The sequence below is a fragment of the Panulirus ornatus genome, chromosome 13 (genome assembly GCF_036320965.1).
Source record: "Panulirus ornatus isolate Po-2019 chromosome 13, ASM3632096v1, whole genome shotgun sequence".
NCBI lineage: Eukaryota > Metazoa > Arthropoda > Malacostraca > Decapoda > Palinuridae > Panulirus > Panulirus ornatus.
The window spans coordinates 3,193,506-3,209,185 of NC_092236.1; the positions used below are offsets into that span (position 1 = coordinate 3,193,506).

The 15,680-nt window shown below is 36.2% G+C and overlaps 1 protein-coding gene across 4 annotated transcripts in view; it reads right to left on the minus strand.

Moving 5' to 3' along the window:
* Nucleotides 1-9,733: 9,733 nt before the first annotated feature.
* Nucleotides 9,734-15,680, minus strand: part of LOC139752670 (low-density lipoprotein receptor-related protein 1B-like) — a 36,096-nt gene continuing 30,149 nt past the window's right edge. For all 4 annotated transcript variants that reach the window (XM_071668435.1, XM_071668432.1, XM_071668436.1 and 1 more), the window contains one exon: nucleotides 9,734-13,383. In XM_071668435.1, coding sequence (XP_071524536.1) covers nucleotides 13,364-13,383 — 20 coding nt within the window. In that variant the 3' untranslated portion in view covers nucleotides 9,734-13,363. The remainder of the gene's footprint in view (nucleotides 13,384-15,680) is intronic.

Genomic DNA, 15,680 nt, shown 5'->3' on the forward strand with positions numbered 1-15,680 from the left:
ATGGAAAATATAGTATAGGTACATTTGCATAACTGTTGCCCTTGATAACTTTTAAATTACCTTTTAAAGGGGAAAAAAAAGTTGACAAAAAGACAGGACCACACACTATTCCACAAGGTACACCAACAATCACAATATAGCTTAATCCTCTTTTCACTCTTGTATAACTGTAGACAATGTAAGTGCCTCTCCTGTAAAGCTTTTGTCCATAAGCACTGCTAATTATTCAACACTGATCTAAAATCAGCCTCAACAACTCAGTATCCAAGGCATTCCAAGTATGAGTAATACCTGCTTACACTAGCTGTCATGGGGAATTGTTTTCAAATACATAATGCATGCTTCTGCAATTCAATGATCTGTTGTTAGTGTCGATATTCTCAAGTTAAACAAGTACATTATAAATTATAAAGTAATTTTATATTTTCTATACACCTTTAGTCTTAGAAAATTATAGGAAGATTTTAACCCTTTCACAACACATTTATTTCTCCCATGCATGAAAAAAAAAAATCAAATTTTTTCTCTTACAAGAATGTATATTACTGATAAAAGACTATTCCCTCTATAATGATGTGGAGGTGATTAACTAACTAATGGTAGGCAAGGATCCTCAGTTATGTAATTTTTCCCCCCCCCTACATACACCTGAACTTACTAAGCACTATTTTTTTACATGGCTTGTTTTTCTCTAACCCACAGGTATCACTGACATAATGTTATATTTTATAAGTATCACTCATAAATTTACACAAAAAGGACATTGTTTACATGAATAACTTAAAAAAAATTATCAAAAATACATGATACAGAAATTATTTCTTTTACAGTAAATCATGACTTTGTACATAGCACTTTCTGGAGTGATACAGTTGCACTTTCTTTAACAATGTAGGTGTGTCTATGATGCATGATTTTTTTCTTTTTTGCTGTGTTGTTAGGTTTCTAGTAACATATGTGGATAAGATCTGGAAATGTACAACAGCTGATAATTCAGATGGGGGTAAAGCTTTAGACTCGATGAGGATGGTACAGCAATTTGTGCTGCACATTACAATAGTAGTATGACACAATGAAAGGGTTAAATCCAGTATAAACCAACTTCCTTATAAAAGTAATCGAAAACATTTATGGTAAATTAATTTTAACCTAAACAATTACAAAACTCATACCAAGGCTAACGAACAGTTCAATATATAATACTGAAGCATACATGCAATTCCTTGTTCATCACACAATGAATGGTACCTAGAACAACTTATCACATCTATAAGAATTTAATGCACAATAATGCCTCATATGATCAAATCACTTATAGAGTTTCCAAATTTTTCCATCAATGTCAAGGCTTCAGAGCACGATACCAAACAAAAGATAAAAAGACTGGGTATGGGAATGTGTGAAGGGTTATCTCAAAGAGAACAGAAATATTTGGAGACTGGTGTATACAGAAGGTTCTGCACATATATTGCTATACAGAGAAAGAGATTAAGGATACAGACAAACATAAATGCATAAGTATAAACCACTCCAAAGGTATTGTTCATGACTAGACTGTGATTAATACAACATTAATCCTTCAGGGATTGGTTTTGGTCTACTATCAGAATAAGCCAACCTTAAGACCTGAATAAATTTCATTACCAGCACAAGAGATCATGCTACAGAGCACTGTTTAACTTGAATACATTATAAATGCATCACCAATACCTTCAGTGTTATTGCCACAAGTATACCTGTGCACTTTAACCCATAACATTTACAGATAATGACAAAAAAGAATAATCTAATTAAACCATGGATGTGGAACTTATAAAAATGTTAACACTTGCTTGATATTCTGTTTGAAGTCTAGTTTTTTATATTTAATACACTTCATGAAATGTACGACATAACTTTCTGGCATTGCAAAAAAAGGAATTTTGGCTGGCATTAGGTCCAGCAACCTTAATTTTTTCTGATTCTACAAGTAATCTTGAAATAACATGGTACTGATACAGTTCCATTTCACTTGAACTTATCCAAGGTTTAATCATCAGTATCAATTTATTCATTATTAGACAACTAACCTTCACAACTATGAATGCATTTTTTTTTTTTTACATTTTGTACAAAACTGATTTAAGTAATAGCTTCTACCACTTCTTGAGGTGAGAAACTTTAGAATCACAGTACATGTTAAAGCTACATCTATATGCAAAACAAAAATTGTATTTCAAACAAATTTTTTAACAGTTTTAAGAAAGTAATCATCAAAGTACTGCAATTTTGAAAAATTTACAAAAGTAGTTGCTGGAAAGTTAAAAATTCAAGATAAAGCACTTAGGTGCCAACAAAAGAAGTCGAGTGTTTTACTACTTATCAGCAAGGAGTTTGAATTATTCTGCGACTAACATGTGGACTGGGATACCAGCTGGAGTGTTACCTATTAATGCAAATAATGTTTCAGTACATTTAACAATAAAGACAAATATCTGACAAGTATATATAATTATTGAAAAAAGTATATAATAAAACAGCATACATTATGGGTGTCATTCTCCAAAAACCACAAGGGTAGGCTCTACTTATTGTGCATTTGCTGCTGAAAGAAATCAAAACCCTCAAATTAAGGATATAACAGGTCAAACACTTTTAGATTAGTCCCTATAAAATTTCAGTCACACATTTTGTGAACTTTAATTTGTCCTATGCACTGCAATTTTCCATTTATCCACCTTGTCCCATTTCCATTTTAGCTTTATTACTGGCTTTTCTTTCTTTTCTCCTCTGTTCTTAAAACTAACTCGTTAATGCAGGAAAAGGTGAATGTGTACGAAAAATATGTATGTACATATACATAAATGTCCATACACACACATATATACACATACAGAGTATTATTTATTTCTATCATACTTGATCGCTGTTTCCCATATCAGCGAGGTAGCGCAAAGAAACAAATACCCATCCACTGATATACACACATATATACATACATGCACAGATTTAAAAATTCACAAAAAGTACACATTATTTTAAAAAGGATTTATGAGAATTACCAGGTGGTGCAGTTTCATAACCTTTTCATGGTTAAAAGTAATAATCAGCCCGAATAATACTTAAAACTCAACTAGAAAGAAATTACACCACATTACCCCGAAAGATTTAAGGCAATTAACAAGGGGTGGATTCATCAGTAGAAAATTTATCTCTGCTAAAAACATCTTAATCAAGCATTTAGACCAAGGAGTGGGTAGTGAGGTTGCAAGAAACTATATGAATTCTTAATGCACTTGAACCTTTCCTTCTTTGATAGGATATAGACGATTTTTGGGGACTAAAAAATAGCTTCACACCAACTCTATGCACATGGAATACTGCTGCCATTATGTAACAAAGAAATTTAATAGCTTCTGAACGAGATCAGTAGAGAAAAATCCAGTTACCTGAAAATAATGTATTGTTTCCAAGTGCCAATATAATGTGAGATTCATTATTTTGTTCCAGACACCTGTATCCTTTAAACATTACTCTAATGTAATGTTTTACATTGTAAAACCAACACGGTGGACTTTCGACTATCACACGATACATCACTTTTACTTATAGCTAAAAAAAAAAATTTGATATTCTATGGATTTATTGTGAAACTCCAAGCACACTGCATTAAACAGAAAAACATTAAGCAGAGACCTCACAGTATACTATAATTTATTCTGTTTAATATCTGAAATGTTTTAATTTAACTACAAAGTCTTAATAAATGGAGTTTTATGACTTATATTATCAAATTTCTATTCATCCAATGAAATTTTTGCTCCAAACTTTCATGACTTTTCGTTTCAAGTTATCTGAAGAACATTTTATTCTTAAAAATGAGATAAACATAAAAGTAAATTTAGCAACGCAAAATCCTCGAACAAGCCACTGCACTGTCATTACTAAAGACAACAGTGAACACACTTGCCACCAAACAATATTTTCACATTTTTTCTATTTCATATTCATATGCAATGATTATAGCAATTTTACCTTTATGCTATTATAATCAGTAAAATTTGCACATATATTTTATCAGTTACATTTCTAAATATTCAATATATATATATATATAAATATATATATATATATATATATATATATATATATATATATATATATATATATATATATATATATATATGCAAAAAATGAGAAATCTTAGAGATGAAGGCAACATCTACACAAAGTGAAAAATAACGCTTTCCTGCCTTGAGGCTCTGGTAGCTGAGCTTGTGTCCTTTGAAGGCATTCAGTCCCACGCCCCTTCACTTAGAACTTAAGCCTTGAAAGTGTGGTAGAAAATCTAAATCCTTATATACATAAGCATAGTGGTTGCCCTGGCGCGTACACACACACACACATATATATTCCTATGAGTCCACGGGGAAAATGAAACACAAAAAGTTCCCAAGTGCACTTTCGTGTAATAATCACATCATCAGGGGAGACACAAGAGAGAAATATAATAGTCAGTTGATATACATCGAAGAGACGAAGCTAGGACGCCATTTGGTAAACATGTGATTGTCCAAAACAATCACATGTTTACCAAATGGCGTCCTAGCTTCGTCTCTTCGATGTATATCAACTGACTGTTATATTTCTCGCTTGTCTCTCCCCTGATGATGTGATTATTACATGAAAGTGCACTTGGGAACTTTTCGTGTTTCATTTTCCCCGTGGACTCCTAGGAATATCTTGATCACGCGCAAAATTGTGAACCTTCCCAACACACACACACATAATATATATATATATATATATATATTTTCTTTTCTTTTTTTCAAACTATTCGCCATTTCCCGCGTTAGCAAGGTAGCATTTAGAACAGAGGACTGGGCCTTTGAGGGAATATCCTCACCTGGCCCCCTTCTCTGTTCCTTCTTTTGGAAAAAAAAAAAAAAAAAAGAGAGGGTAGGATTTCTAGCCCCTGCTCCCTCCCCTTTTAGTCGCCTTCTACGACACGCAGGGACTATGAGGGAAGTATTCTTTCTCCCCTATCCCCAGGAATAATATATATATATATTCATACCATTCGCCATTTCCCGCTTCAGCGAGGTAGCATTAAGAACAGAGGACTGGGCCTTTGAGGGAATATCCTCACCTGGCCCCCCTTCTCTGTTCCTTTATTTTTTTTTTTTCCAAAAGAAGGAACAGAGAACGAGGCCAGGTGAGGATATTCCCTCAGAGGCCCAGTCCTCTGTTCTTAACGCTACCTTGCTAAAGCGGGAAATGGCGAATTTGAAAGAAAAAAAAAAATATATATATATATTTATTTATTTTCTATTTTGCTTTGTCGCTGTCTCCCGCGTTTGCGAGGTAGCGCAAGGAAACACACGAAAGAAATGGCCCAACCCACCCCCATACACAATGTATACACACACACACGTCCACACACGCAAATATACATACCTATACATCTCAATGTACACATATATATACATACACAGACACATACATATATACCCATGCACACAATTCACACTGTCTGCCCACTGTCACTCCCATCGCCACCTCACCACACATGGAATACCATGCCCCTCCCCCCTCATGTGTGCGAGGTAGCACTAGGAAAAGACAACAAAGGCCCCATTCGTTCACACTCAGTCTCTAGCTGCCACGCAATAATGCCCGAAACCACAGCTCCCTTTCCACATCCAGGCCCCAAACAACTTTCCATGGTTTACCCCAGACGCTTCACATGTCCTGATTATAATATATATATATATATATATATATATATATATATATATATATATATATATTTTCATACGATTCGCCATTTCCCGCATTTGCGAGGTAGCGTTAAGAACAGAGGACTGGGCCTTAGAGGGAAAATCCTCACCTGGCCCCCTTCTCTGTTCCTTCTTTTGGAAAATTAAAAAAAAAACGAGAGGGGTGGATTTCCAGCCACCCGCTCCCTCCCCTTTTAGTCGCCTTCTACGACACGCAGGGAATACGTGGGAAGTATTCTTTCTCCCCTATCCCCAGGGATATATATATATATATATATATATATATATATATATATATATATATATATATATATATATATATATATATATATATATATATTTTCTTTTTCTTTCATACTATTCGCCATTTCCCGCATTAGCGAGGTAGCGTTAAGAACAGAGGACTGGGCCTCTGAGGGAATATCCTCACTTGGCCCCCTTCTCTGTTCCTTCTTTGGGAAAAAAAAACAAAAAAACAAGAGGGGAGGATTTCCAGCCCCCCGCTCCCTTCCCTTTCAGTCGCCTTCTACGACACGCAGGGAATACGTGGGAAGTATTCTTTCTCCCCTATCCCCAGGGATAATATATATATATATATATATATATATATATATATATATATATATATATATATATATATATATATGTAGGTTTGCGGCAGGGGTGTGTGATGTCTCCATGGTTGTTTAATTTGTTTATGGATGGGGTTGTTAGGGAGGTGAATGCAAGAGTTTTGGAAAGAGGGGCAAGTATGAAGTCTGTTGGGGATGAGAGAGCTTGGGAAGTGAGTCAGTTGTTGTTCGCTGATGATACAGCGCTGGTGGCTGATTCATGTAAGAAACTGCAGAAGCTGGTGACTGAGTTTGGTAAAGTGTGTGAAGAAGAAAGTTAAGAGTAAATGTGAATAAGAGCAAGGTTATTAGGTACAGTAGGGTTGAGGGTCAAGTCAATTGGGAGGTGAGTTTGAATGGAGAAAAACTGGAGGAAGTGAAGTGTTTTAGATATCTGGGAGTGGATCTGGCAGCGGATGGAACCATGGAAGCGGAAGTGGATCATAGGGTGGGGGAGGGGGCGAAAATTCTGGGAGCCTTGAAGAATGTGTGGAAGTCGAGAACAGTATCTCGGAAAGCAAAAATGGGTATGTTTGAAGGAATAGTGGTTCTAACAATGTTGTATGGTTGCCCAGCGTGGGCTATGGATAGAGTTGTGAGCAGGAGGATGGATGTGCTGGAAATGAGATGTTTGAGGACAATGTGTGGTGTGAGGTGGTTTGATCGAGTAACGTAAGGGTGAGAGAGATGTGTGGAAATAAAAAGAGCGTGGTTGAGAGAGCAGAAGAGGGTGTTTTGAAATGGTTTGGGCACATGGAGAGAATGAGTGAGGAAAGATTGACCAAGAGGATATATGTGTTGGAGGTGGAGGGAACGAGAAGTGGGAGACCAAATTGGAGGTGGAAAGATGGAGTGAAAAAGATTTTGTGTGATCGGGGCCTGAACATGCAGGAGGGTGAAAGGAGGGCAAGGAATAGAGTGAACTGGATTGATATATATATATATATATAATATATATATATATATATATATATATATATATATATATATATATACATATATATACATATATATATATATATATATTATCACTGGGGATAGGGGAGAAAGAACACCTCCCACGCACTCCCCGCGCGCCGCAGAAGATGACTAAAAGGGGAGGGAGCGAGCGGCTGGAAATCCTCCCCTCTCGCCTTTTTCAATTTTCCAAAAGAAGGAACAGAGAAGGGGGCCAGGTGAGGACATTACCTCAAAGGCCCAGCCCTCTGCTCCCAACGCCACCTCGCTAACGCGGGAAATGGCGAACAGTATACATACATATATATATATATATATATATATATATATATATATATATATATATATAATATATATATATATGGGTGCAGTGGTTAAAGGATTAATGGTATTTCCGGGATAAAAAAAAAGTACAAACATCCTTAGCAAAGCCTCTCCTTAAGTATATTTTGATCTGCGAGGAGGTGCTAATGATGAAAATTGCTTATCAAATCATAGCTTCTTTCTATGTGTCAGACAAGAGCATTAATTTTTATAACATTATAAGACAAATGAAACAAAGTGCCACATTACACAGAGCAGCAACAGTTCCTCAATGAGGTAGATCACAGCCATTATGATATATAAATCTTTTGTATATGTATATACTGAAAACAAAAATATCATGAACACTTTTTACGTACATATGTATGTATGTAAAAATTTACTTTATTTTCTTACAAATATGTGTGTATGTACACACAAACACAAAAACAGTCTCAACAGTGCACAGCCTGGACCTTAAGCAAAGCCACAGATTAGTCACAAATTTTCAGCAGAGATCATATGTGGCGACCTAACGCACAAGAGGTCGATAGGGAAAGGAGGCTCACAGGGGATAGTGAAGTGTATAATTTTGTACAGGTGGGACTGGTTGGCTATATCTAAGAATATAAGGGGTGTGGGGAAAAAAAGGGTAACATACCTCAAATGTAAAGTTAAGGGAAGAACTTCCACAAAATTTTCTTTTAGCAGTGTTGATAATTTATCTAAGAAAGTAAGTTTTACTGTAACACATAACAGCTAGAGAAAGGACGCGAGTGAACCCAGCATTTCTTAATCTATCACTGGTGCTACCTCGCTAACATGGAAAATGGCGATCAAATAATAAAAAAAATTACTGCCTGCAGTTCAGAAGGTACAATACAAATGAATATCAGATAGAAATCAATGATCAAGCAACTTGATTATCTTAATCTTCTGAATATAAAACTATCTATCTTCATCTACAGCTGACAACAAACTGAAGAGTAGGACTATGGTGGGTGCAGCCAAACTGAATACTTGTGGTATCTACAAAATTTTACCAAAAAGGCCGGGTACAAGATGGCAGATGTCAGCATTCTAAAAGATGAAAAGTCTGTGATCACATTGACAAAATCACAACACCATATAAACAAGCACATGGATATCAAGTACTGCTATTCAGATATAGGTGGAATTGAAGTTAATTTGTTCTAGTCTCCAACAATTCCAGATGCACTGTGGGAGGGAGTACCTACCCGATGATGAATACCTATGATAAGACTTTGCCGTTACTTACTGTCTACTATTTCTGATCAATAATAATGGATTTCTCTGCCATCAAACACATTGCATAACTTTCCTGTTTTCAGTCATTACAGAGATAAAGGGCTTAGAGTTTATAAAACGGGCTCTTACCAAAAGGTATACTAAAATAAGATTCAAACAATGAGAAAATCCAAAGAACTGGTAAGAGGAATTACTGTATATACCATTATTTTAAAAGGTGCACTACAAGGAAGATTATTAGCTTCAATACTGTTAACATTAACAACACTTGAAAAAGAAATAAAAGAATGAGTAGATATATGTACTGACTGAAGCTTAGATCCTCCATTATGTATTCATGATACAGAAACACTTCCACTCTGGTTTTCTTGTTTAGGTTTAGTATCTACAGTAATATCACAGATTTGTTATTATCTTTGTCCTTTTAAAAAAGTAGCTGATATTCCATTAAGTCATGGTTCTGACTTTTATTTGAAATGGTCAACTGCTGTAATCATATTTTCAGTTACTTCAACTAATGATATTCTCATCAAACATCTTAACATCAACATTTCATTGATTTAGTAATAATTACTGGCTTATAATTATTACTTAATAACTTGCATATTTTCTTACTTTTATCTGACTTTAAAGGGTGCAATCTCTATCTTTTTTTCTATTCCATATATGATTAATTCTTTGGCTTACTTTCCATGCTAATCATCATTTTCTTTATTCAAAATGATTTTTCTTTTACGTAATTCCAATTTTTCTGTTAGCATATTTTTTCTCAAGCTTTTCTAGCCTCTACATGCTCACTTCTTCCCTTTTCAATCTTTTTGTCCATTCATCCAGTTTTCTATTTTTGGTACCTTCCTTTTTCTAATATATTTCCTTTAGATTGGAGTTAAATGTTCAGCTGTTTCTTTTATTTTCTTGTGTAATTGTTCTATGAGCAAGATATTTATTTTATTTCTAAAGTCTTTAAACAATTCATCTTAATTTATGTTTGCTATCAATAGATTGATCTCATTCTATTCTAGCATTTCAGAGAAATTTCATTATCTAATTCACTGGCATCATCTTTTGCTACGTAGAGTGAGAGAAATTGAAATACATGAATTTTTTCAGGGGTACCTAATGTGACAAAATGCAGCAACAAGAAAAATGTCAGAAAGGACTGAAGGAAGTATTTCTTCTGTAACACAACACAGGACACATGGGGAAAAAATGAGCAAAGATGAAGTATATGCAGGCAGCTTTGGAAAATTCAGAAGTCAACATAAAAAATTGCAGATTACATAGTAGGGCCCTCTGAAAGTAATGCTCCCTCCCCATATAAATGAATAGGTAATTACATGTGCATGAATTCACAAAAGATATATAAACATGTATATAAGCAGGCAGAGCTGGTAATAAACAAGTATATCCTACATGGCATCAACCAACCACTGCCCCCCTTTCACACAGCAGTGGCAACAGACATCAAAAAAGCTTTTGACCCTGTCCCCTGACACACCCTCACACAAAAGGTGCTTGACAGTGCCCTCCAAAACAATAAGAAAAACAGTTGGCCAATCTCATAGCTTGCAGTTTCTCACAATGGCCTTATCTCTAAAACACAAACATAATAATAAAGTTCCCAATGAGCAGTTTCTTCTCCAACTCTCTTCAATACCTTTCAACACAACCTCCCATGGCCTCTATCAAACCACAACATGAAGGTCCATCCTTTCAAATTCAGAAAACTTCTTTTCTCCCCAGACAGACAGATATTCAGCTTTAACCCTTCAGTAGTCACTATGAGTGAGCATTCCCAATAACAAAGTAGCAACCTTTCTTGGCATTACATGTGACACACATGACATGCACTCCCCAAGCAAATAATATCAACATAAAAGCAACATAGGAACTAAATGCCCACAGAACACTTGCTGGCACCATTAGGTTAAGAAAAAGAATCCCTAACATCTCCTACATACTATTCAACTACTCCACTAAGCTTCACCTGCCTGGTTTTCAACCAACTCAAATAAAACAAAACTGCAATTACATCCACTCCACTAGCCTCACCTGCCTGGCTTTCCACCCACAAAAATAAAACAAAACTGCAGTTACAAACTAAACAGTACACTCAAAACAATCATTGGCTGCCTCACAACCACAAACATTCAACATGTACATGATGTAGCAATAATCCTCCCAATATAATTACATCTCAAAATGCTTGGCACTCAATTCTATGCACCAGCACTATACCCTTCCCATCCACACAATCCAAAACTATCAACCCACAAGTAGAAATGAAAAAGTTACCCATGCCTCATACTTCAGTAACCACAACTCACCGATTCCCCCCATCTTCAATAAATATAACATTGAGAAAACATACACACACTGAAATAACCCATTAAGCACTGGAGAACTGTCCTCCCTACTCAGTCTTAAACTATTCCCCACCAGACATACCTCCATAAGAAGAAACACTCACTAGACAAACACTAGTCAAGCTTTCCTATTTTTGCGTTTGATTTAACCCATCCCTGCATCATTGTAAACTCACCTTCAGCATATCCCAAGACCCTTCACGCCCATGGTGCTGCTACCAAAGTGAAGATACTGAACACTACTGCTCTACTGCCCCACACTCTCGCCACAAAGACACACACACAATACCACTACACTCTATGACCCATGGTCTTACCCTACAGAATATCCAGCTCCATGACCACTGTGAGAGTTTCATAAAGATAGAAGGGACCTGTGAGGTACAAAATAAGTTTATATATAATGGCATTAATGGACTCGGCCTGTTTTTAGGTACATTGCATATGAAGTCACCATCAGCAAGGTTGTATCATTAAAGTATAATCTCGTGGAAAGACTTCCCACTCTAAAGAAGTCCATCCTTCCTGCTACTAATTGCAACACAGCCGTAAAGCTGCAAGGGGTCCAGGAGCTATAAGATTAATAACAATATATATATCTTACCTTTGCCTTCCTAGCCTACGATCCCCTTCTATGAGAATCCCACAGTGCTCAGGATGCTGGTGCTTATTTTTTTTCTTATATCAAAGGCTCCAATCACGGATAAAAGTCCACATCAAGGCTAGGCCTTAATTCAAATATAGAGAATTATAAAATATTAAAAGGAAATACACAGGAAAGCATTTCTGAATTGTGGAGGAAGTGAAAGACAATGCACTCACATACAAGTATTCACTAACAAGAGGGTGAGCTGTTGAATAAAAAAAAGATATACCGACAACGTTTTTCTCATCCCTTCAAAAGGAAGAGTATTGTAATTAGTCTCTGTGTGCCACTGTGTCCATGGAAGCATGTGTGTGCAGAGCAATGTTTAACATTACAACTAGCAAGTAAAACTGTGGTTTCATGGTCTAGGGAGTTTTCTATGGCTTATCAGATAAGCATGAGGAAGTGAACCTGGGATATGTGTACAGGGGTATGTGCTTGTTAAACATGGATTGAGTGAGAGCTGCATTTCATGAAACAATTATGATGTCTTAAGAGTTGTAATAATCTTTTTCAGTTGTTGCTGATTTAATTCAACTGTAAAGATGATCTGAAAGCTGACTTAAACTGGAGAAACATTAAATTGCATTTTATGGAAAAAAATCATATACGTACTCATTTTTCAACAAACTTGCTAAATTTTAGGGTAACACAGCTCATTAAGGACCATAATGTAGATCTACAAATTATGAAATATAGATCACATTTTTAAGTTGCACAATTCTATAATAAACTAAAAGGCCTTGTTGAGACAGAAAAAACTGTTATTAACATTACAGGTAGCCTTAAAAAATCATAATGTACTCGGACGTGATAAAAGGTTGATTCCACAATATCTGTATCCCTGTCTATATCTGTCAGCCTTTAGACAATTTGAAGTGAATACTAATACCAAACAATGTAGATTACTCCGATTGATACCTCATCAATTAAGGAAAAGTATTTGCTATAAAGATTGGTAATCCTGACTTCTATCATACAAGCTGGACACTTATTTTTCCAAATCTATAATTGGCTTAAGCTGGCCACTTTTATTTTTCCAAATCTATAATCGCCTTAAAGATACCTCACCGAGACAGCAGATTAGGTACGTGCAGCACTGGTCCTGTAAAAATATTTCTGTACTGAGTCCAACTGCAAAACCCTACCCAAAGCCAGGGTAATATCACAGCCAATGATCTGCGAAGTACTCACCAGTCTTGATTTGCAAAGTACTCACCAGACCTAGATTTTTTCCACTGTCTTTACCTTTTCCAGTTGAACCGATGAGTAAACAATACCACAACAGTTTTGGATTGAATTTCTTGGTTACAGCTGGTGTCAACTAATTTTATACTCAAAATAAGTGTAACTTTTCAGTCTCAGATGTCTTCACGATCATCTAACAGGCCCTTCTTATCTTCATGATTGGTTTTAATTCTGCCACTGGTTTTATAGCCTTTTCCTTCTCGTTTAACACTGGTAAAACATGGCTGTCAAGAAAAAAGCAATTATTTAAAGTGATTATACAAAACAATGCAATGGCTTGAAAAAAGTAATAAAATTTATCTATATAAAATTTGCAATCTACCTCTATCCAGTATAGTTGTCATACAGAATCTTTTATATACCTCTATCCTTGCATAACCACATAAATTCCTGTATGCTAACTTCCTCTCTATTGCACTTATCTTCTATTACCACATAAACCCCCATACCCCCAGGGCCCCTTTCTCTTGAGGGGCTCCAACAACTTCAAGTCTGCACTTCTTCCAGTAATAAGGAAATGATTGACTCCTTTCAGTGAGAAATTCCTCAACAAGACTGCACTCCCTCTCATCAACAGACAACGATCATCCTCGTTGAAGGTGACTTTTCACTTGCAATGTAACCAAAAGCAGGTGGAGTCTGGTAACAATCTGTATCTTTTGTATTCGTCCAATCAATTCTTTGCCTCATCAAATAACTATCCAATCAATTCTTTGTCTCATCAAATAAGGATCTATCTATATCTCTGATGCGTGTTCCCAACTGGAACTCCCTCAAGGGGATGGGCACAGCAATAGTCTCCAGTGCCGTTTCTTAGCCTTTAGTGTCTCACCCTTAACTGGCCAATGACTCCTAACTAATGATCCTACTGACTACTTCTATCTAATGCTCCTACCTTTTGTTCCTACCTACTACTTCTAGCTCCTAATGTTTTTAACTAATGCTCCTGTTGACATGTTACTGCTTACTAATTCTATCTAATACTCCTAACATTTTACCAAAAGGTAAGGCTAACTCATAGTGCTCATCCCAGGAAAATCTAGTCATGAAGAATAAGCTGTGAGTACTGTCAAGTGTTACGTATGATGAGGTGAGATTGTATATTTGTGAACAGAATACCAGTAGTTAATATGTGGGTGAGGTAGAAAGAAAAGACAGCTATCTGGATCAGAGGAGAGCACCTCAACAACAATTGAAGTGCTAGCTCTCTATGCAGGCATCATTAATCCTCCTAACAATATCCAGGCAGGTAGTAATAATGATAAAATTCCCTGGTCCTTGGCTGCCTACCAACTACTAATAAACCATTGTTGGTGTGGTTATGTTTTCACCTCTCAGTAACTCTACTTAAGCAGCTAGTAGGTTACTGTTAAATGTTTTTGTATGTCTTTTATCTATAGTGACCAATACACCAGCATGGCATGGGCAAAACAGTCCCCAATAAAGGCCATAACATATGAAAGAAAAAGTAACAAGAAAATAAAGTTGAAATCAATCAGGGCTCTGCAAGTATTTGCACAGATGATCTTAAAGCACATGCCATGTTTCCAAACTCTGGGATAGGGACACATGCAGATAGCTCATGCGAACAAAGAACAAAATGATACCTACAAAACAGAGAAAGAGCAGCACACTGGAAAGGGAAAGTTGAAGGGAAGACAAGGTTTTTGATTCCACTTTATGTAACAGATGTGGAGGATGAGTCACCCCAAATGTGTAAGCAGTATTCTATATATGTTTTTCTTTTTACAATATGTGCTCACTTGCCTTAGTGAGGTAGCATCAGGGACAGACAAACAGCCTAATTTGTACACATCCACTCTCTAGCTGTAACATAAACTGCATCAAAACCACAGCCTACCATCTGCAGCAAAGCCACATGGACCATTCCATGGTTTACTTTGAGACCCTATTTTGTCCATGTTCTGCGCACTTACAGCACAAACACCCACTTACACATACACACGTACCACATCCATCCAATAAGTTGAGACCAAGAGAACAAAAGGAACTTCCATGGGAGCAGATGAAAATGGTAACAGGAAAAGAGATGAAAAAGATATGGACTAAAGATTTTGAAGGACTGTTGAATATGTTCTATGACAGAGGGGCACATATGTTGTATTTGGAATAGGTGGCATTTGGAGCAAGAGAGACTTGGCAAATGTTTTTATGATATGAGATGAGGTAGTGAAAGCCTTGCATAGGATGAAAAGTGGAAATGAAAAGGTGGATGAGAATGCAGCTGAGTTTCTTAAGAAAGGGGGTGATAGTGTTGGTTAGAAAAGCTTTTTAACAACTGTAGTGCCAAAGGTGTGGTGCCTGAAGACTCAAGAGAATGTATGCATAGACCCAGACATAAAGGCAAGGGAAACAAATGTAAGTGATTGAATTACAAGCGTCTGAAAAGAGTACCTAGTTAGCTATATAGGAGGGTGATGAATAAGAGGGTGGTGGCATGCACAGTGCATCTGACTACAGAGGAGCTATGTTGTTTCAGGAGTGGTTGAGAACGTATGGA